The 21690-nt window shown below is 44.4% G+C and overlaps 1 protein-coding gene across 1 annotated transcript in view; it reads left to right on the top strand.

The window, feature by feature from the left end:
- Positions 1–21690, top strand: part of ALOX5 (arachidonate 5-lipoxygenase) — a 167450-nt gene that overhangs the window by 39673 nt on the left and 106087 nt on the right. The window contains exons 3-5 of the mRNA XM_029609129.1: positions 2089–2170; positions 5371–5493; positions 18402–18508. Of these exons, the coding sequence (XP_029464989.1) occupies positions 2089–2170; positions 5371–5493; positions 18402–18508 (312 nt within the window). The remainder of the gene's footprint in view (positions 1–2088; positions 2171–5370; positions 5494–18401; positions 18509–21690) is intronic.

Below are 21690 nucleotides of genomic sequence, written 5' to 3'. Positions count from 1 at the left end.
GAAGTGGGCTCCCTACTGCAATAAGACTGAGAGATTATACAGATGCTTGGTGAATCTTCTGATTTGCCCAGCCACTATGGAAACTGGAGTATTGTCTGTCTAGGCTCTCAGTGCTTTGTAGCATTTAGGTGTCCTATGAACCACAGCTACTTTGCAGGAATTTCCAAGGACTTCGCTGAGATGTACTGTTCAGAAGAACTCAGTGACAGAATGCGAGTATTGACAAGATTTTCTTGAAGAAGGACTTAGGATATTTGAGAACCAGATTAAGAAGAATTCAGTAGGACTAGGGGGTCATGATTTGAAACTCCAGGGAGGAAGACTTAGAACCAATGTCAGGAAATATTTCTTCACGGAGAGGGTGGTGGATGCCTGGAATGCCCTACCAGAGGAAGTGGTGAAGACAAACTGTGAAGGATTTCAAAGGGGCATGGGCTAAACATTGCACATCCCTAAAGACTAGAGGATGGGAATGAATGAAAAGAGGCATGGGGGTAGCTTGCTGGAATGGAAGATACTACCCTTATCCAATAAACCATCATACAGTTAATGCAACTCCAACATTGCTCTCTGCTTCAATGGCAAGGGGAAATGTAGAAAAGTGGATTTACATTTAGACAACAACCAACAAAGACATTGAACTGTACAGTCTGGGAAAACAAATAAGCATGGGGGTAACTTGCTTGATGTGGCGGTTACTACCCTTAACCAATAAGCCTGATATCTCACTTTTGATGCAACTCCAACATTGCTCTCTGCTTCAACAGCAGGGGGTGGCAGGAAATTGGAATCAAACAGTAAACCAAGGGCCCTGACCTTGGCGGTCTGTGAAATTGATAAGTAGGGGAAACTGATAAGTATGGGAGCTTGCTGGGCAGACTGGATGGGCCGTTTGGTCTTTTTCTGCCATCCTTTCTATGTAAGATCTGAATAATATGTTAAAGGAGGAGGACATTTGAAGTATGTTTATTTTGCTGTGCTACTTATCTCTGCTGTTAAATCCTGTGATTCATTCATTTAGTGATTTTTATTATTATGAATTGACTTCTTGAAGCCCAAGAAGAATACAAGTTTATAATTTTGCAACATAGTCCAGTGAATGGGCTGTGGGTCCGAGATGTGAGTCTGCCACTGCAGGGATTGAAGATTGAAGGTTTGCTGAGGAAATGCAGTCAGATGGACACAGAGAGAAAAGGGGGGATTTTGATACTGTCTCTATCCAGCAGGAGAGAATACAGCCCTTGCCTCTGCGCCAGATCCAGTTCAGCATCTACCTGATCATTTTGTGAATTTTGAACTGACAGAGGCTGATGCCAGGATCACAAAAACCCAGTATTAGAGACTCTTTCATTTTATGTGCCCCAAGAAGAAGCTACATTTGCAATGTTGTATTATAAATGGTTAGTTCTTTTTTTATTTTGGGGTGGTAATAGCACCGTAAGACTTCATTTACATCTATCTAAGGTTCATTTTTCCATATTTTATAACTCCTCTCAACTTCATTTTGCTCAGCCATTGAAGCAATGGTCCTCAGCCAGAGGGCTACAACCTCCACTGGAACATGAAATCATAGGCACTGAAATTGGTCTCTATGTATGTATTGTCCTTGCTCAATGCCTCTCCTGCCCCAGGGGCTGAGAACGCTACTTCTACAGCAAGGCTAGGCAGCTCTGGTCCTGGAATGACCGGTTTGTGGCATTCCAGGACTGGAATTGAGTCCCTCAGCATTCCCAGCCTTGTATGTCTCTTCCTGGGACCAGAACCCAGGTTCTCTGCATGGAAGCACACAGTACAGCCCACTGATCCACTGGGCTGGTCGATTGCTAAGATTTAAAAAAAAAAAAAAAAAAAAAATTCATGGCCATGGCAGTGAGCAGCAGGTGAAGATAAACAACATTTGAAAAAGTGTTATTTCACATCGCAAAATATTTGTACTTCTGGCATTTGTGCAGGCTTACTCTTTTTGGATGGCCATTCACTGTGATATAACAGGTTAGTATATGGGGGCAGTCCTATCCTTCTTCATAACTTTTTTTTTTTTTGTGTTAATGCTTTATCTTCACCTTGCTGCTGTTATTCTCTTCACAGCAAAGTTGTCTCGAGATGACAAAATTCAGATTCTGAAGCAACACAGACGGAACGAGCTGGTAGAGCGCCAGAAACACTTCAGGTGCCCTTGCTGAAGTTACTTCAGCTTTCCTTTTTGTTCAAGGTTCAGCTTTTGTATCTTGGTTAAGGATCATACTGTAGCTTATGCCGCAAAGTAGGCAGCTCCGGTCCGGGAGTGCCACAAACAGGTGTGGTTTTCAGAACATCCACACTGAATAATATGCATATAATGGAGGCAGTTCATGCAAATATACCTCAGGTATATTTGTAACCCCTGGGCTGAGGTCTTCACTGGCCACCCTCAATTCCAAGGGCTTGAGCTTTCAAACCTCCTTTAATGACCTTAAATTCATCTCTGAGTTCCAAGATTCCCTGGCGGGGGCGGGGGTGGGGGGTGGAGACTTCTTCAAGGCGCCGAGCATTGTTAAGACAGTCTTCACATGTGGCTGTAATAATCACACTGGAATCTAATTGTGGTTTTCAGCTTAACTTTACTGACATTTGATGGTGCAATAGTGAAATGACTATTTACAAGTCCTTATGCAATCCAATTCATTCACTTTACATTTTTGGTTCTTTAATAAATCTGTGAGTTAGTAACACTTAATGCAGATTTTCTTCTATTCTAGGTCCTTGTCAATTGTAAAGGTAGTTTAGAAGTTCTTCTTATCCAATTCAGTTGATACTCTTTAAAAGTCCCTTAAGGCAGTGGTTCTCAACCAGTGAGTCAGGACACACTGATGTGTTACCAAGGAATGGAAGGTGCATCACCAGAAATTTGACATAGCAAGCCTATGCTTTCTTTAACAGTCATATGTGCCTGCTGCTTGAGGAGTGTGCAGAGTAAGGAGCTGGTGCTTAAAATTCCTTCTCACCACTCCCTGTAGCAGCTTTTCCCTCAACCCTGGCTATCACTGCCACCAACAATCCAAGCCAGAAATGCAGGCATGCTGTATCCTGCCCCTGCCCTCCTGCGGCACCTCCCCCTCCCTCCTGCTTCTTGGAGTTTCAGTTTTTCTGTGTGTGCTTGTTTATAATTTATGGTCTTTTATTCTGTATTTAGATAAGGGTCAATCTGCATTTTGCATGTTTGACAGAGGTGAAGGATTCTGCTAACTAGGATGCAGATTCTGTTTAGGAATCTAAAGCAGTCTGGCTTTTTTTGTTTTTCCAATAGTAAGTGTACTGTGTTCTATATTTGCAGTCTTGCTTTTTCATAGGTAAGGTTGTTGCTGTTCAAGTCCTGGGTGTTAGTACACTTGTGGTATGGTTGGTATGCTATGTAATTTCTAAATGTCTGTTTAGCAGGTTTTCATGCTATTTCACGAAGTGGCTGGCAGGGAAGGGATTTTGAAGTACTATCTATTACTGAGGGGATATCAGAATTTGAATATATATTTTGTATGATGAATTGAAAGGGGATATTTCCTAATTCTGCTCTGTATAAACTCCAGAAGAGCTCAGGACTTTCTGAGGTTGACTGAAATGCGTAAGAGTTTGTCTGTATCAAAAAAACAGTGTGCTGCATATGCATATCAGACTCAGATTTCTCCCTGATGCAGTAAGCAAAGATTACATATTTTGTGAAAAAAATAACATTTAATAATGATATTTTATAAGCAGTTTTTGAAATTAAAGAATGTTATCGTTCATCTGCATCATTTTCAACAATAAAATATCTAGGATTTATTTTTTAGTATTAGCTGTTACACACATGAGCATCATCTGTCAGGTGTGTCATGAGGGAAAAAAGATTGAGAACCACTGCCTTAAGGCATACATCTGTCCAGATGAAAAGAATTTACTCCTTTATTTATTTATTTATATTTGATTACTGCAAATACCATAGCCCTAGGCGGTTCACACTAAAACATAACATAGTCAGTGATTAGAATAATTTAAAACAAACATAAGCAAAGAAAAAAGAATGAGCCCTCTTTTGCCCTTCCCATCACACTTCACACAATACTCTGCAATTTAATACTTTCAACATAGGAAAAAAAGGAACTTTTATAGCTTGAAATGAGACAGTTCAGCAGCCTTAAATAAGAAAACAAAACAAAACAGAGGCTTCCAAAGTTTGAACACATATTCAAATACTAAACTGAAAATAGCTTTAAACATCATCTTTGTGCATGAGACAACTCTCAGCTTATACAGGATGGCGTTCTATAGCTCTGGTGCCACCACATAGAAGGCATGTTTGTGTGTTTCGGTAAAACATGCCTGACACACTGATGGCACATCAAGCAAGCCTCTCTGTGATGATCACAAAGCATGAGGAGGATTATAGAGACATACAGGCCACGTTTGGATGCGCGTTTTCGACGCGCTAGCTTTACCCCTTATTCAGTAAGGGGTAATAGTGCGTCGAAAACGCGTGTCCAACCCCCCCGAAACTAATAGCGCCCGCAACATGCAAATGCATGTTGATGGCCCTATTAGTTATTCCCACGCGATTCAGTAAGTAAAATGTGCAGCCAAGCTGCACATTTTACTTTCAGAAATTAGCGCTTACCCAAAGGTAGGCGTTAATTTCTGCTGGCACCATAGCGATATTAAGTTGGAGGTCCCAAAAGTTAAAAATAATTTAAAAAAAAAATTTTTAATCGGCCTGCGGCTCGAAAACTGGACGCTCAATTTTGCCGGCGTCCGGTTTCCGAACCCGTGGCTGTCAGCGGGTTTGAGAACAGACGCCGGCAAAACTGAGCGTTGGCTGTCAAACTCACTGACAGCCGCCGCTCCTGTCAAAAAAGAGGCGCTAGGGACGTGCTAGTGTCCCTAGCGCCTCTTTTTACCGCGGGCCCTAATTTGAAAATTTTTTTTACTGAATTGCGCGAGCCGGGAGAACGGAACTGTGATCGCTGCCGGCTTTTGCAGGCCCGCCCCCCCATTACTGCCGGATTTTCTAAGGTCTGCGACCTTAGAAAATCCAGGCCTTAGTAGGGCTTTAAACATACTCATTGTGGAAATCCTGAAAATTAGACTTTTGAGGGGCACTCCAGGACTGGCGTTGCCTATGCCTGGCTTATGCATTTTCAGAAAAGGATGAAATTTATGTTGTCAAAGTTCTACACTTCTTTTCTCCTGTAGAGGATGAAGGAGAGGAGAGTAAGGCAGCGGAGGATCTCAGAAAGGAAAGAGTATAGTTAGAAGGAAAGATAGGGGGTTGATGGGTATGCAAGAGATCAACAGATAAAAAAATAGTAGAAGGAGAGGCAGTGCAGAGCCTAGAAAAAATTGTTCTGGTTCTTTACACAGGTGGAAGGAGTGGCACCCAGGCTTCCCACTCAGCATCGATGCACACCACCACAGCGAACTCCCTCGTGACATTCAATTTGACAGTGAAAAAGGAGTCGACTTTATTTTAAATTACACCAAAGCGTAAGTTTTACCATGGGACAAATTAAAGGTGGAGTCTGATTGTAAATAACTGGAGCTCAACATATTGTATGAGACAGGACCTGTTTCACTGACTTCCCTCTTCCAAATGACCATGCCAAATGCCTGCTGTTTATAAAAATGACCAGAAAAGCTGTAAACACCAGTAATTGTAGTAAATGTCTTGTTGGCCTTCCCATTCATTTCCTCTGCCCATACAATTATTAATACACTTTCATGCCCTGCCTAAGTGCCCTATCAAAGATAAATGCATCAGCACACATACTGTACTCACGGAAGACAATTTTCAAAGCCATTTTCCTGAGTAAATGGCATGGACTCACAAGTCTACAATTTGTCTCAATCCGCATGTAATTTAACTACTCTGAATAATTTTGTATCATTTGCAAATTTGACCACCTCACTCGTCGAATCCCTTTTCCTGCAGATAAGCAGGATGAATTAGCCACGCTGTCTGGGACGTCCTCCTGGCGGCCCGAGGTGAGAACTTCTCTCAGAATGTTAGAGCTGTGTTCCTGCGTGTCTGCGGGGTCCCGTTCCCACGCAACTACTTGCATCGCCTCAGTTTTTTGCTTTCCTCTGCAGCTAACAGATGCGGGTCTTCTCTCTCGCACCTCTCAAGTTCTTCATTGCACTTTTTTCTTCTTTTTCTTCTCTTTCTTCTCTTAGGTGAACCCCAAAATGCACTTTTCAGTGCTCTAATGGCTCCGAAAACCCCAGGATTTAAATTCTGCCAGTGTGGCAAGATTATATCCATCACTGATGGTCATAATTATTGCTGCCTATGCCTGGGGCCGGACCATGATCAGGCATCCTGCTGCAATTGTGGCACGATGTCTCCGCGGGCCCAATGACAACGGGCCACCAAGATAGCCAGGCTCCGGGAGCTGGAGGGAGCCTCTGCTCCACCCACTCATCTCTGGGCAGGGAACCCAGAAAAGCAGAGGCACAGAGAAGAGCCAAACTCAAAAAAGCCTCCGGGATTGAAGCACCCCAAGGAGTTGGGAAGAAAGGGCACGAGAGTAAAACCCCGACAAGGACCTAGTGTGTTGAGCATCAAGACGCAGAAGAAAAAGTCCGTCCCTGCACCGAGTCCATCGACTGACTCAGCATCGAATCAAAGTAGCTGACTCACCAACGCACGAAGTACGACACACAGTGTGGACCAACGCAAGATTCAAGATGTGAAGCATCGGCCGATGCATCACCCAAAGCAAGCGTCCATTGACGCTGCATCGAAGCAGTCGACACCGAATCATATGTCAGTGAAGACACCGACACCGGGACATAAAGCAAAGGATAAGTCCCACCATATTGGATCGATGCACTTGATGCAAAAGCGTAAGGTGTCGCGGGAGTGAAACTAATAAATGGTCTTCACACATAGAGAATTAGAGGGCTTGGGAGCTTCGGACATAGACATTCTTCACGTCTCTGAGCGCTCTTCATCAGCATTGGACAGGGACAGTGGTCTTACGGAGCATTGAGCTACCTCAAGGCAGGAGAGACCAATGCCCCAGAAACCATTGGGTAAGCATCCTCAGTCTCAGGGTTGAGATATGAGACATCTAGAACCCTACATCGTCAGACCGCCACCGACCACCTCTGAAGCTAAAAGGTCTGGACTTGAGACAGTCCTTGATGTCTCACTACCTATGAAAAAGAGGAAAAGAACCTCATCCTTCTCCCATTCCATGCTGGGTGCGGCCTCACAGGCAATATCGCAGATCACAGAATCCTCAAAACATTTTCTAATACTTTGGATTCAGGTCAACAACCAGTGTCACTTTCTAGCCCTAGCCCATCAGAAAAGGAATCAGTGCACTCTGTTCCTTCTCCCCCCTCCCCCCCCCGGGAAGTATCAGGAGATGATGAAGAAATAGTAGAAATGGATCCAGTGGATCCCAGACCAGACCGTGAACTGGAGTTTTCCTCTCCACCCTTTCCATGCTCCTCGACGGGCATACCCTCCGGCACCCCAGAGGACTCACCGGAGCCATCTTCTCCGGAGGACCTTTCGTATTCAAAATTTATTGAAAAAGTAGGATCCTTCTTGAAGATTGAAACCAAAAAGCTACCGGATGGTAGGTCGGAGGTTCATGGCATCCTAAAAATTTTCGATGTACCTGGAAACCAACAGTTCTCCCTTCACACTCATTTCTGGATGAGATTAAGAATAAGGCATGGGAATCAACTTTTTCTGCGTCCCCTACGTCCAGAAAATTGGACCTAAAGTTCAGGATGAGAAAATCCCTACATTATGGACCATTTCAGTTACCACAATCATCTGTGGTAGTAGAATCAGCTGTGAAACAAGCCAAGAAGACCAAGCTCTATTCCAACACATCCCTGGGCAAAGATAGCTGAAACCTTGACGATTTTGGTAAGAAGGTATTCCAAGGTGCTATGCTGAATGTAAACATTCAGAAACATCAATTTTATATTACAAAGTACCTTTATGAGTGCCTTCAAGGTCTGAAATCAGAAAGGGACCAACCGCGGGTGATCAGCTGTGAAATCCAGCTACAGAGGACATGGAGGAAGGCCTGCATCATTTACTCTGCACCTTATATATAAGGGTTTCAAGATGTTGGCTCGTACTTCGGTGGCTTCCATCATGGCCAGAAGAATAGCCTGGCTAAGAGCGAGTGCCATTCGTGACAATGTGCAAGAGAAATTAATGGACCTACCATGCAAGGGTGACAACTTATTTGGAGATAAACTCCATGAGACAGTTTCCCAACTCAAAGAGTAAAATGCCGCAGTGTCCTCACTCACCTCACCAACAGACCTCCACTAGACACTATTACCCGTCTATCCAAGATGCTCTTGAAGACTGTTCTCATCATACTGGTCCTCAGTGTACCAGGAACAGAGACAACAACCACAACAGACCCAATCAGGGAGCTGTAACAGGACCCAGCACACTCAGATATAGTCTCAAAATGTTGGCCAGAAGTTGTAGCAGCCTTTTTGAGCATAACTCAGCCTAGCTACTGGGAGTGGTCAGCAGCCACCTAGCTTCCTTTTCACAAGCTTGGAGCTAAAAGATCATTGGGTTCTCAGCATAGTGCAGGATTGTGGCCAATTCTGGACCTTCGAGCCTTCAATCAATTTATTCTATAGGAGAAATACAAGATGACTGCCCTCAAGTCCATTCTGCCTTTGCTGCAACCCAATGACTGGATGTGTTCCTTGGACCTCAAGGATGCCTACAGACACATTCCAATGCACCCTTCTTCTTGGTGCTATCTTTGTTTCCAAGTGAACGCTCAGCACTACCAATACAAAGTCCTGTTGTTTGGTCTGTCATCAGCACCCAGAGTATTCACAAAATGTTTAGCAGTAGCTGTGACCCACCTTCGCAAGAAGGGAATAAAAGATTTTCCCTACCCAGACGATTGACTAATAGTGGCTCTGAGTCATAAACTACTCTGCACCCATCAGATTTGAACAATCACCTGCTTAGAAAATCTAGGTTTCATCATCAATTACAAGAAGTCCAATCTCAATCCCTCTCAAGTCCTACAATTTATAGGTACAATCATAAACATGATTCTTTGCAGAGCCTATCTACCTGCAGACAGGATTCAAACCTTTTGAGACCTAGCTTCAATGTTGAAAACCCTATCAAACCCCATGGCGTGTCAGATTCTCACAGTGCTAGAGCATATGGCTACGGCAATGTATGTAGTACCACATACCCGCATGTGCCGGCTGCAGTGGGGTCTCAAAACTCAGTGGTCTCAATGCTTCCATCCTATGTCAAGAAGGTAACTCTAACTCAGCCAATGATTTCGGATTGGAACTGGTGGCTGACATCCAAGACCCTATAGTCATATATGCCTTTATAGAACCCAGCTCATCAGATTGTCCTGACAACTGACGCATCCACAAAGGGATGGGGCACTCATGTGTTACACTTCAAGATGCAAGGTCTTTGGTCCCCCAGTGAGAAAACCTTCCAAATAAATCTGCTGGAACTATAGGCTATAAGTTACACCATCCGCACCTTCTCGTCTTCTAGAGAGAAAGAGAGTTATGGTATATACAGACAATCAAATTGCCATGTTCTACATAAACAAAGAAGGCGGGTCCAGTTCCAAGATGCTTTGCAGGGAATCGGCCCTGATGCTGGAGTAGGTGCTGGCACATTATATACAATTATAAGCGACATACCTCGCAGAGATAAAAAACATAGAAACCGATAGACTCAGCAGAATCTTTCATCCCCACAAGTGGGAACTTCACCAAGATGTGGCACACTGCCTATTCAGGAGATGGGGGACACCCTGCATAGATCTGTTTGCAACAGAATACAACACGAAGCTACCAAAGTTTTGCTTTTTCTACCCGAGCATTCACAGGCTAGCTCAAGATGCTTTCTTGCTTCCGTGGAAGGAAAGCCTGTTTACGCGTTCCCAACAATTCCGCTCATTTCATTTTCCATTTCATTTATTAAAATGTATTAATCGCTTAACACAAATTGGTCTAAGCGATTTACAAGTATTACATTCACAAAATAAAAACTTCAAATACAATTAAAGCAGACGAACAGAAAATAAAAATTTTAAATCACAGACAACATTTGCATAAAGAAAATGTTAGTTATGCATTAATGGAAGGCTTGCTTCAGCAAGAATGCATTGCAGAAAACTCAGATCTCATCCTTGGGGTGCCAGCATGGCCCAGATAGCCGTGGTACCCCTAGCTAGTATATCTCTCCATATAGCCACCAATCCTCTTCAAAATAGGATGGATCTCCTAACTCAGGAGGATGGGTCACTACTTCATCCCATGCAAGATTCCCTTTATTTGACAGCATGAAGATTGAAGGGAAAGTACTGAGTCATCTTCCTATTCCAACAGAAATTCAGGACATTTTTATCTCTTCCAGAAAGCCGTCCAAAAGAAGAAACTACGCGGTTAAATGGTACAGACATCTTCATTGGTGCACATTCGTATTGCATGACCCCTTCAGATCCTCATTGGAGCAATTACTCAAATATCTGCATTTATTGTTCACATTTGGCCTGGCGGTTTCATCCATCAAAGTTCACCTTAGTGCTATTGCGGCGTACCATCCTTCAGTGCAAGGAAGTTCCATATCAAACACATCCCTTAATATCTCATTTCATGAGGGGTGCATTGAGGCTCTATCCTCCAATCTCTTGCCTGGCGATACCATGGGACATAAACCTGGTTCTGAAATCACTCATGCTTTCGCCCTTTGAGCCTATGCCATCCACTTCTCTGACATTCCTCACATGGAAAGTATTCTTCCTAGTAGCGATTACCTCAGGAAGGCGTGTCGGCGAACTTCAAGCCCTGGTACATTACCTGCCTTATCTTCAATTCTACCATGACGAGGTCACTTTACGGACCCATCCATCATTCCTTCCAAAGGTGGTTTCACCCTTTCATCTCAGTCAAACAATAACATTGCTAACCTTCTTTCCCAGACCACATGCCTCCAGTCGAGAAACTCTACTAAACACCCTAGATTGCCAGAGAACCTTGGCATACTATAAGCATAGGACTCATTCATCTAACAGGCATTCACAGCTTTTTCTCTCCTTTAACCCGAATGTCCCAGGATTACCAGTAACCAAATGAATGCTAGCCAATTGGCTTACCCAATGTATCCACTTTTGCTATTCCTCTAGATCAGAACGTCTAGAGTCAAAAGTCAAGGCACATCCTCCTTCTACCAGGTCTCTGAGATGCCAGTTACGTCTATCTCATCATTCATTGCTATATACTCTAACTCTCCCATCTTATTTCTTTTACTTCTGGCATTCGCATACAGACATTTCAAAGTGTTATTTTATTTATATTAACAACCTGCTTCTCAGTTGATAGGGATAATTTGGAATCATTTAGCTGAGGTGATTCTTTACTTATAGGCAGATGCAGGGGCGGCTCAAGGCAATCTGCTGCCTGAGGCGAAAGATGATATGGTGCCCCCCTCCCATAACCCGGTGCAGGTGAAATCACCAAGGGCCAAGGCAAGGGGAAGGCAATGGAGGGTAAAGTGACTTGCCCAAGGTCACAAGGAATGGCAATAGGATTTGAACCCTGGCTTCCCTTGTTTGCAGTCGATTGCTCTAACCACTAAGCTTTTGGGCCTGTTATTTTTTTATTTTCAGTCTTCGGAGTCCGCACTAGGCGGTACCAGAGAAATGTTTAATGGGGCGGGTCAGCCTTTGGCCGCCCCACCTCCTGGGTCTAGAAATAGGACTCCTCCATTCCTTATTGCCTGCCTCCTACCCTTCCCCAGGATCTGCCTCCTGGGGGTGTGAGAGGCTGGTGAATGGTGGGAGTCTGTGTGTGAGACACACTCTCTCTTTGGGCTGATACAAGGGTATTAGATACCCTAGACAAACCTTGCAGTCTTTCATTCCCCCTTCTCTCTCCTCCCCTCATAATTAAAACTTTTGCATTCTTTTCCATTTTTTAAATGTATTAACTTTCCCAATGTAAAAAGGCAGATTGCATATGGAAAATAGACATTCAAACTATAATCTTCTGAAGTAAAAATATCATTACAACATATATATTATATAGGCATACACTGCAAAAAACACACTTTCAATAATAATAGTTTAATAGACTTAATAAACTACCTTTCTCGTAGTAATCAAGGCAGTTCACTGAACCCCATATGGTATTAGGCTTATGGTAAAGTGCACTGGGTGTGGACTTGGCCCACAGAAAGCCAGGAATAAGCTGAACTACAATTCCACTATAGTAAGCCTTCCATATCATAACTGCCAGCACTCAACCTATAAAAAAAGCCATACTACAAATATTACATCAGGCCCTAATCACCAATGCACCTCCTATTAGGAAAACAGATTAAAGCCAGGCTGTTATAAATCCCTACACAGAAACTACATGCTAGCAGAATACCTAAAGCCTCAGTCACACAAGCAGAACACAGATAGACTCTCACCAAATACAGAATAAAGAGATCATAAAATATACATTGAAATGTGCAGACAAAAACTGAACTGGAAATCACAAGAAGCCAAACTCTGTAAGCAATGCAAACACAATGAAGAAATATAAAACATTAAACATACCAATAAAAAGAATATATTTCTCCCTTAACTCTCTCCCTTTTCCCCCCCCACCAGCTCGTCTCCCCGAGGCTTAAGCCTCGTTCCCATTCTTTTATTATTAAAGTTACTCATTTTTATATTATGTTATATCTACTACATTATATGATAGTGTTTTCTCTTATGTTGCTAAAGTTTCTCACATATTTGTTTTATTTTCCCCTCTCGTTCTTGGTTCCTATGTTTCATTGTATACGCCTTCCAGCGACAGTTTTCAGTTCCATGTAAACCGGTGCGATATGTATCCTGTACAGGAGCATCGGTATAGAAAAGTTATAAATAAATAAATAAATAAAAAAGAATATCAAATCTGCTGATAAATTCAGCCAATTAAAAACGTATAAAAATGTTTAAAATATTACCAAACAATAAAATATTTCAAAACAGAAGATATATTACATCCAATAATTAAAACTAACAAGGATAAAAAAAAATAAAAAAATCTCCCAGTCTCCATACCTGGGAACATTAGATTTCCAGTCCTCCTGAGATTGTCATAGATTGGAGGAAGGTGCACAAACTTTAACCTCTCTCACACACACATATATACAGGTACTCTCACACACGTGCGCAGGCACTCTTCCTCAAAGACACACAAATACACATACACACACACAAAACTCCTCTTATTTATAAACATATACATATACATACATATATACACACACACACACAAACACCCTTCTCATATATACATATACATACACACACACACACACACACACAGCCTACCATCCTTTCATACACAGCACACACACACAAGCAGGCTGCCTCACACACAACACACACACTATCTGTGCCTTTTCCATTCTTCCGGCCACCACTGCCCTGGGCTCTGGCGGTGGCCTGTGGCCTCCTTTCCTTTTCTTTGACCGCCACTGGCTTGGGTTCCGGCGGAAGCTCACGGCCTTTTTTTTCCTCTCGGCCATCACTCAGGCTTCTCTTCACTTTCTTCAGCTGCCGCCGGCTCGAGCTCCGGCGGCAGCTCGCGGTCCCTCTTCCTTTCTTCAGCCGCTGCCAGCTTGGGCTCCCAGCGGCGGCCTCTCTTCCATTTATTCAGCCGCCGCTGGCTCAGGCTCCGTTGGCGGTTCGTGGTCCCTCTTCCTTTCTTCAGCCACCGCTGGCTCAGGCTCTGGCGGTGGCCTCTCTTCCATTTATTCAGCCGCCAGCGGCTTGGGCTCCCAGCGGCGGCTCGCGGCCCCGCGTGGCTTTCTTCCAGCCGCGGCGCGATGGGCTCTGCCGTGGCCTTGCAGGCCTCTTTTCCAGCCGCGGCAGGATGGCTCTGCCACGGCCCCGCAGGTTTCTCTTCGGGCCGCAGCGCCAGCGGTCCGTTTTCTTCTCTTCAGCCGGGAGCGACCGGCCCACCGGGGGAAGCCTGATCCCCTGATTGGGCAATCTGTCCCCCCAATTTTCAAATTCCTAGAGCAGGCATAATAAAGTCAGGGTGAGGCGGCTGTGGTAGGAAGGTTTCAGGAGGCAATTTTGTCGCCTCAAAATCTTGCCGCCTGAAGTGGCCGCCTCACCCTGCCTCATTATAGAACCGCCTCTGGGCAGATGGACTCCTTTTGCTTTTACTGGAAACTCTCTGTTGGGATGCCCTAACACTCCTGTTTCATTAGTATCCTTCGAAGATACTTCCCTGCAAAGCATGCGCTGCTGAGTGACTATGGGCTTCCCCCTTTGTTCCCGCACAGGAGAGAAAAGTAAGAGCCCACACAAATGCTGTTGTTGAAAATAAAAATCTTTACTGACTGATGACAGGGAAATCAAAGTCCAAGAAAAAGAAACACTTCTGAATAGTACTCCAACAGTAACTCGATCCAAAAAAAAACCCCCCAAAAAACAAATCACAAAATTAACCCAGCCTCTCTTCACTTCTTCACCCAAAACAGGTCAGCTTTTTGGGACAGATATCCCTTCCATCCTGGGCCCTCCCAGTACCTGTTTGCAGGGGCGCATTTTGGATTTTGTGGCCCCCTAAGTTACTTTTGGTTCTTTTTGCCCCCACCCCCACCCTCTCACCTACTTCCTGTAAGGATCTGTTACAGGGGTGGCAGAGGGCCGAGCTCTGCTGAATGAGAGTCAGCAGAGCTGGAAGGCAGCAAATCTTAAACCAGCTTGCTGCTCCTAAATGTTGCCCACCCTAGGCACAGGCACAATGGGTGCTGACTGGAAAATCTAGGGCTGTCTGTTTGGTAGCTGAAATCTCTTCCTTGTCTCCTTGTTTTTCTCACGCGGTCCTTTGGAGACTCGGGCTAACTGTAACTGAATCAGTCTCTGACTCTGGCGAACTTTCCCAGGCAGGCCGCTGCTCTTCCTCTGGCACCCCCCAATACACACGCTCCAGGGAAATCATCTTCTCTTTAGGGCTCCCAGCTTCGCTCTGGCAACCTTTCCCAGACTGTCCTTCCTCAGATACCTCCGCCCCCAGCTCTTTCTCTTTTCTGGGATCCCAGGAACTCCTATCTTGGACTCCTTCTCTGAGCCTTCTCTGTGAAGGGAAAGGCCCTTGGTGCTACTCTGTGAAAAGAGAGCTCCAACCCTAACAGGACTCCAGTTCTTAGAATCTTCTCCTTACTGCCTCCTGCTTCATGTAGGAGCAGGGGTTTTTTTTTACTCTCTTAACATTTATTTATTTTTTATTTATTTGGCATTTTTTATAAACCGACGACCGTTTGCACATCGTATCGGTTTACAATTAACTTAGAAATTATAGGCTAGGCCTTTACATGGAACAGATAACTGTCAGGTAAAAAGGGAGGAACAAGAAAAAAACAAAAAAAATTACAGAAATTACAGAAAAATATAGAACATCTTTCCCAATGGGGAGTGATGCTCCTCCTTAGCTCACTGACACTACGCTGGCATCACAGGCAGGCGAGGACTGGTGAAACTTCTGTCCTACTGACAGCACTCAGATCAGCTGAAGCCACAAACTGCATGTTTGTAAGGGGCAAGGGCATTTTCCTAGGGGCAGAAAATGGGCACCCCCCCTTACATATTCCTTCGAAATACAATATGAAAAACATATCAGGAAGGAGATTTTAAACTAATGGGGGAAGGGCAGTCAGGTCCACAGCAGTTTGCGGGAATGGAATGTGCCCGGAGTACCCCCAGAGGTAAGCTTGAGCAGGACCGACCCAGAGAAGAAGTGCTGGGGGTTTGTAGGGGTTTCTGGGGAAGTAGGTTAGCGATTTTGAAGGGAGAGGTGTGATGGAGTGGGAGAACTGGGGGAGGTACGTGAAAATGTTCCTCTGGAAGATTAGGTGATACCCGAGAGGACTGCGAGCCAGTAGACCTTGAGCACGAGCAAAACTGTAAACCCAAGAGGAAAACGGGGGTATGGAGCATTGTGGAACATGGGAGACAGTAAGGTTTTGGTGTTACAGTAAAGATATTTGGTGGCCAAAAAAAGGATGCATTGCCGGATGTATCCTGTTGGACAAGGAGTAAGTGAAAAACCTTTATGCTGCCTATAAGGAGAGATGTTTTTGGAAGGAATCATACAGGGAACAATAATCAAAAACTGCCCACATTGGTGCAAACCCTGCAGGTATTATCACCTATGGGGTTTGCACCAATAATCAAAAGCAAAAGTCCAAGGGCTGAAAGTTTTTCTTTTTGTCCCCAAGTCATATCCCTGACACCATTTGCTTGCCAGCAGGACCACCACAGTAGGGTCACGGTTCCACCTGCTATGCAGCCTCCGCACCAGCAGAGGTCTTTAGCGAGCCTCGCTCACAGCTGCCCTAGCCACCCCCTTGCTGATCACCTGACGCAATAGTTCCAGCCCTACTTAACCCAGCCTGTCCAGTCCCTCCCTGCCTTTTCATGAAGTTACCTTGGCTCCTTGCCTGGACCAGCCTTGTCTTGCTGCTCTACTTTGCCATGTGGCCTTCCCAGGCCTTCTGTCTTGGATTGTGGCCTATCTGGGCCTCCTGCCTTACTTTGTGGCCTATCTTGGTCTCCTGCCTTGCTCTGTAGCCTACCTTGGTAAAACCCTATATAGAATTACTAATGTTTTAGTAGGTTCTAATGAAGATTCTGGATGGTTGCTGCAACCCATGGGTCACTTAAAGGTTAGGGAAGTTCTGGGTAGAGAGCAGAACTTTTGCCCTCTGCAAGCATCCCTATTAAGGATGAGTATTGAGGGGGATGAGATCATGCTGTTCCGAGCTCATGCAAACTGCAAGAGCTGTATACTTTACAAGCACCTTCCTGGCTAAGGGAGGGAGCATAGTGGGATGTGAGAATAGCGAGATAAGGTAAATTGTACATCCCCTCCATGTGAGGATGGAGAGAGTGAGAGTCTATATAAGATGCCCCTCAGGCATAGAAAGGGGTTGTTCTCAGGGGTCTGTAGAGAGAAGGGCTCCTGAGGCCTCCACATCATTACTGCATCGAATGAGGAAACTTCCTGAGTTGCAGTCAAAATTAATTGGGCTTACCAGGCAAGAATCTCCTAGGAGAAAGAAAAAAAGGGACCTATTCCTAATACATTTCCAGCTACTGAAGCCTGTGCCTTTGTTTAATCGTCTTGGAGATTGGAGGCCAAGCCTTGGACTTACAAATGGGAAAAGCAGTCATTGAAGGGACGGTGTCCTGTGGAGAAGTGTAACGATTTACTGATCTATCAGTCTACCTTTGAACTTTAAATACATTCTTCTGTGTTGGGAACCAAATTCTGAGTGAATCTTATATTTTATTATAGGCAAGTAAGTCTTCCCCTAGGGAACACTGAAAACTCCCAGGGCTACAGAAGGGCATCCAAAACCCCTGCGGTCCTCGAAGGCGGCTTCCCTAAAAGTGGGGGATATATTGGCTTTCTGCATTGCTCAATAGCCTTCTGGGCCTACCTGTCCTGCCTTGTGGCCTGCGGGCCTACTAGGGTTACCTTGCTTAGTCTCGTGCCCTGCTGGGCTTTCTGGTTTACTGTTGCATGTCCTAGTTCTGTCCTTGTCTCATCTTGTCTAGCACTAGTCCTGCCCAGTCCAGTCCCTGTCGCCTTGCCCTCTCTTCAAACCCTTATTTGCCTGTCTTCAGTCCCTTGTCTGTTTCCCAGGCTTTGTCTTGATCTTATGTTTCAAGTGTGGCCCTTGGTTCCAGTCCGTGCCTTCAGCCCTGCCTGTATCCAGCCCCTGTCTTTCCTCAGTACCAGCCTTACTGTCAGCCCTGCTTGAATCCAGCTCCCAACCTGTGTACAGCTTCCAGTTGGTGCCTGTATCACCATGATGTTTGTTAGTAGGAAAGTCCTACCGGCCCCTAGAACCGAAGGGCTCAGCCTGTGGGCAAGGTAGCTGGTTAGGCAGAAGCTCTGCAGTCCTGTGTCGCTTCTGCAGGGGTGATCCCCGATTCCAGCCTGCCAGACTGTGACAGGTAGTGGTAGCTGTCTTCTCTTCCTAGGCATGAGCGCAGCACCTCTGCCATTCATCCAGGCCCACCTAGCCCAGACAGATAGGGGATCTGGACTTTGATTCCCCATACCATAAAATTGTTGCCAAACCCATATCTTAATTTGAAAATCATTATTATTATTATTTTTAAATTTCTGTTTTGCTTTTTTGTGCAATTTGCAGCAGATTACATTCAGGTACCGTAGGTATTTCCCTCTTTTTCAAATGCCTTAGCAAAATTCAGAGAAACTCTATCAATTATATATCCAATATCAAATTTGTGACTAACCTTCTGAAAAGGAGAGTTTCCGTGTGCAGTATGTTTCCCTGTAACAGTCTCTCTGCATTGTGTGATAACCAGGCCTTTTCTCACCAGGATAGAAAATCTCTATGTGAATCGCTTCATGCACATGTTCCAGTCTTCATGGAGTGACTTTGCAGATTTTGAGCGGATCTTTGTTCGGATCAGTAACACAATTTCAGGTGGGTTTTCGGCCTGCGTTGTGTAACCACACACAACAGAAAGCAGCAAAAGCCCTTTACCATCTCTTCTAATCTACACATTAAGACTTCCTGCCCTCATTTCCCGCTATGAGGTTGCTAAGAGCAGAAGGTCTATGCCAATCATTTTCAATAACGTGAACCCTGCACTGTGACTCCTCTTGGTTATGGTATAATCCCTGGTGCAATACATGGTGGTCAACTGATTTCAAAATTCCCCTCATAGTGCCATGGGCCAATGGTCTACTCCAAGGAATAAACCAATATCTAACTCATCACAAACACAGGCCTAACCCAAAACACCAATGCATAAATCATACACCTGAAATTTCTTATATATTAAATGGACAGAAAAACAATTTTTAGGTCCACTTCACTCTCCACAACTGGACTAAAAAATTAAAGAGAAATGACTTGATAGTTTCATATAAAAATAGCAACCGTCACCTCCCCGGGTAATCGGTGCTATGCTGTTACTATAATCATTAACTATCAACCACCTCCCCACCTGTTAATATTTTTTTTTATTTTTATATATCAATGAAACATTTTTAGTCACTATTATATCAATTTGTGTGAAAAATGTTTAAAAAGTGTATAATAGAGAAACCTTCATTATACTCCGTATGCATGTATATAAAAATCTACTAGTAGGAAAAAACATTTATATCATCCACAGCTTCAATCTGTAATAGCTTCAATATCTTACTCTCCTCCCAACAAGGCCGCGCTTCGAACGGTGTCCTTCATCAGCGGATGTTGTTTGTTTTATATATTAATATGCCGACGTATTTTCAGTTATAAACGATTCCTCAGCATAAAACATGCTACGAACAGTAAAATATTGAAGATGTTACAGATTGAAGCCGTGGATGATATAAATGGTTTTTCCTACTAGTTGATTTTTATAAACATGCATACAGAGTATAATGAAGGTTTCTCTAATATACACTTTTTAAAAACTTTTTCACACAAATTGATATATAATAGTGACTAAAAATGTTTCATTGATGTATAAAAATTAAAAAAATATATTAACAGGTGGGGAGGTGGTTGATAGTTAATGATTATAGTAACAGCATAGCACCAATAACCCAGGGAGGTGACGGTTTATGAACCTATCAACTCATTTCTCTATAATTTTTTAGTCCTGTTGTGGAGAGTGTAGTGGACCTAAAGAATTGTTTTTCTGCTCCAAGGAATGCCATTTTACTCTCAGAACAGTCAAACACCCAGAACTAGCCCTCTCCCCAAACTTTGGTTTTCTCCTTACACCTTAGATGGGTGCTCTTTCAAACCCATGGATCCCCATTGCAACCAAAGGTGCCTCCCCCCACCATGCTCCCTTGCAATTAGAATAATCCCTTACCTGCAGTGCTATTGTAGACACCGAGACACCCCTTTAAACACACATACACCTTCTCCCACTGTGCCCAGTTACATCCAGAGGCACTGATCTATGGTTCCACTTATTTCTGGAGGCAGCTTCTTCCTTACATATACTCCTCATATCTGCTCATACTTTCTCTACTTAGTGGTCCTTTTATAAACAAAGGTGCCAGTTTTGGCCCCCATGACTCCCTCTTATATCCAAATGCACCTGCCTCCTCATTGGCCATGCCCACTGGTGCCCAGAATCTCTCCTGCAGCCCCCTTTTCATAGCCACAGAGGCCCCTTTCTTGCAATGCCCACTTTTAAAAGCCATCTCCATGGGTACAGGAGTGCTTGGGGCCTCTGTGCTTGCACTTTCCCCGCAGTAGGGGAAGGCGTTCCTGGGGGCGGGGTTTAGAACCATGCACATGCTTTGGAATTTCCCCAAAAGCGTGCGTGTCGGTTTTGCTGGGAAACGTGCCTCAAAAATTATCAGCATATGGGTGCGTGGGTAATTTTACCTGGGGTAATTTTCAAAGTGAAAGGACGTGCATACTTTCACTTTGAAAATTAGTGCAAAGTCCATGTGCAAAAAGCACCAGCCAACTTTGTGTTTATGCAGGCACTCTTAAAGTTACCCCAGAAAGAGTGCAATTTTCAAAAGACTTTTACCAGTCACATTGTAATCTGAAAATTGTTCTCCCTTAAATGTCTAAGAGTGTGTATGTTGTAGAAGAAGGTGTATACTTTTAGCCACATTAAGAGGAGGCATTCTTAGGGCAGGGGGAAGGGAGGAGAATAACATGCAGAATTATCTGTGGAATAAATTACCAGTGGATTTACAAATGGAATTGAATTACCTTACATTCAAAAAAACCCTGGCTGTTTTCTAGGGAGACACAATATTGAAAGAGTCAAAAAATTAAAATGCACAAATAAATCTTGTCAAAACTAGAATTCAGAATATTTAAAAAACATCTTTTTAAATCAATGCGGTGATATTTTAATCCCTTCAAATCAATACAACAATGATATGGTTGTTGTGGCCAGCCAGCCGCGGGCTTCCCCCACGGCCAATCCTCCCTACCTCCAGCCGGGAACTAGGGGGTTCCTCCGATGCTGCGACACCTCCTGCTGTGGCGATGTGGCAGACCGTCACACAGGATCAACCGCATCTTGCAGGGAATGCTGCTCCGCTGAGCAAGTTTCCCTAGGCGCAGGCATGCCTCTTCAAGATTTAAAGGGCCCACAGTGGGAAAGTCTCTGTGGCGCCCCAGGATGATGTCTCCTGGACCACCCAATAAAAGGACAGCCCGAACCAGCCATGGGTCATCTCTTGTGAGTAGCAAGTTGCTTGTGTTCCCACTCCTGTGTTTTTCTCTAGTGGTTGTGTTCCCACTCCCTCTTGTGTTTTTTCTCCAGTGGTTCTTGCTCCTGTGTTCCTGGTTCCCAGTCCCGGTCCTATTCTTGATTTCCCGTTCCTGTTCCTCCGCTTCTTCAGCTTTTCCTCCTGGATTGACTCTTTGGTTTGGACCTTGGCGTACCTTGACTCCGTCTTTTTCTTGGATCGTCTCCCTACTGACCTCTGACCTCGTCTTGACCTCGTTTGCCTGCCGCCTGCCCCGCAACGGTTTGTCTTCGTCTCTGCTGTTCTGCTGCCTGCCTTGACCTTGGCCCGTACAGATTTGACCTTCTTGCCTGACCCCTTCTTTGGATAATTCGCCTTCCAGAGGTCTGCACCTAAGTCCAGCCGGCCCTGGCACCCAAAGGCTCAATCTGCGGGGGAGCGTGG

This window comes from Rhinatrema bivittatum, chromosome 7 (assembly GCF_901001135.1).
Source record: "Rhinatrema bivittatum chromosome 7, aRhiBiv1.1, whole genome shotgun sequence".
NCBI classification, from domain to species: Eukaryota; Metazoa; Chordata; class Amphibia; order Gymnophiona; family Rhinatrematidae; genus Rhinatrema; species Rhinatrema bivittatum.
This window is presented reverse-complemented; position numbering and strand designations above follow the sequence as displayed.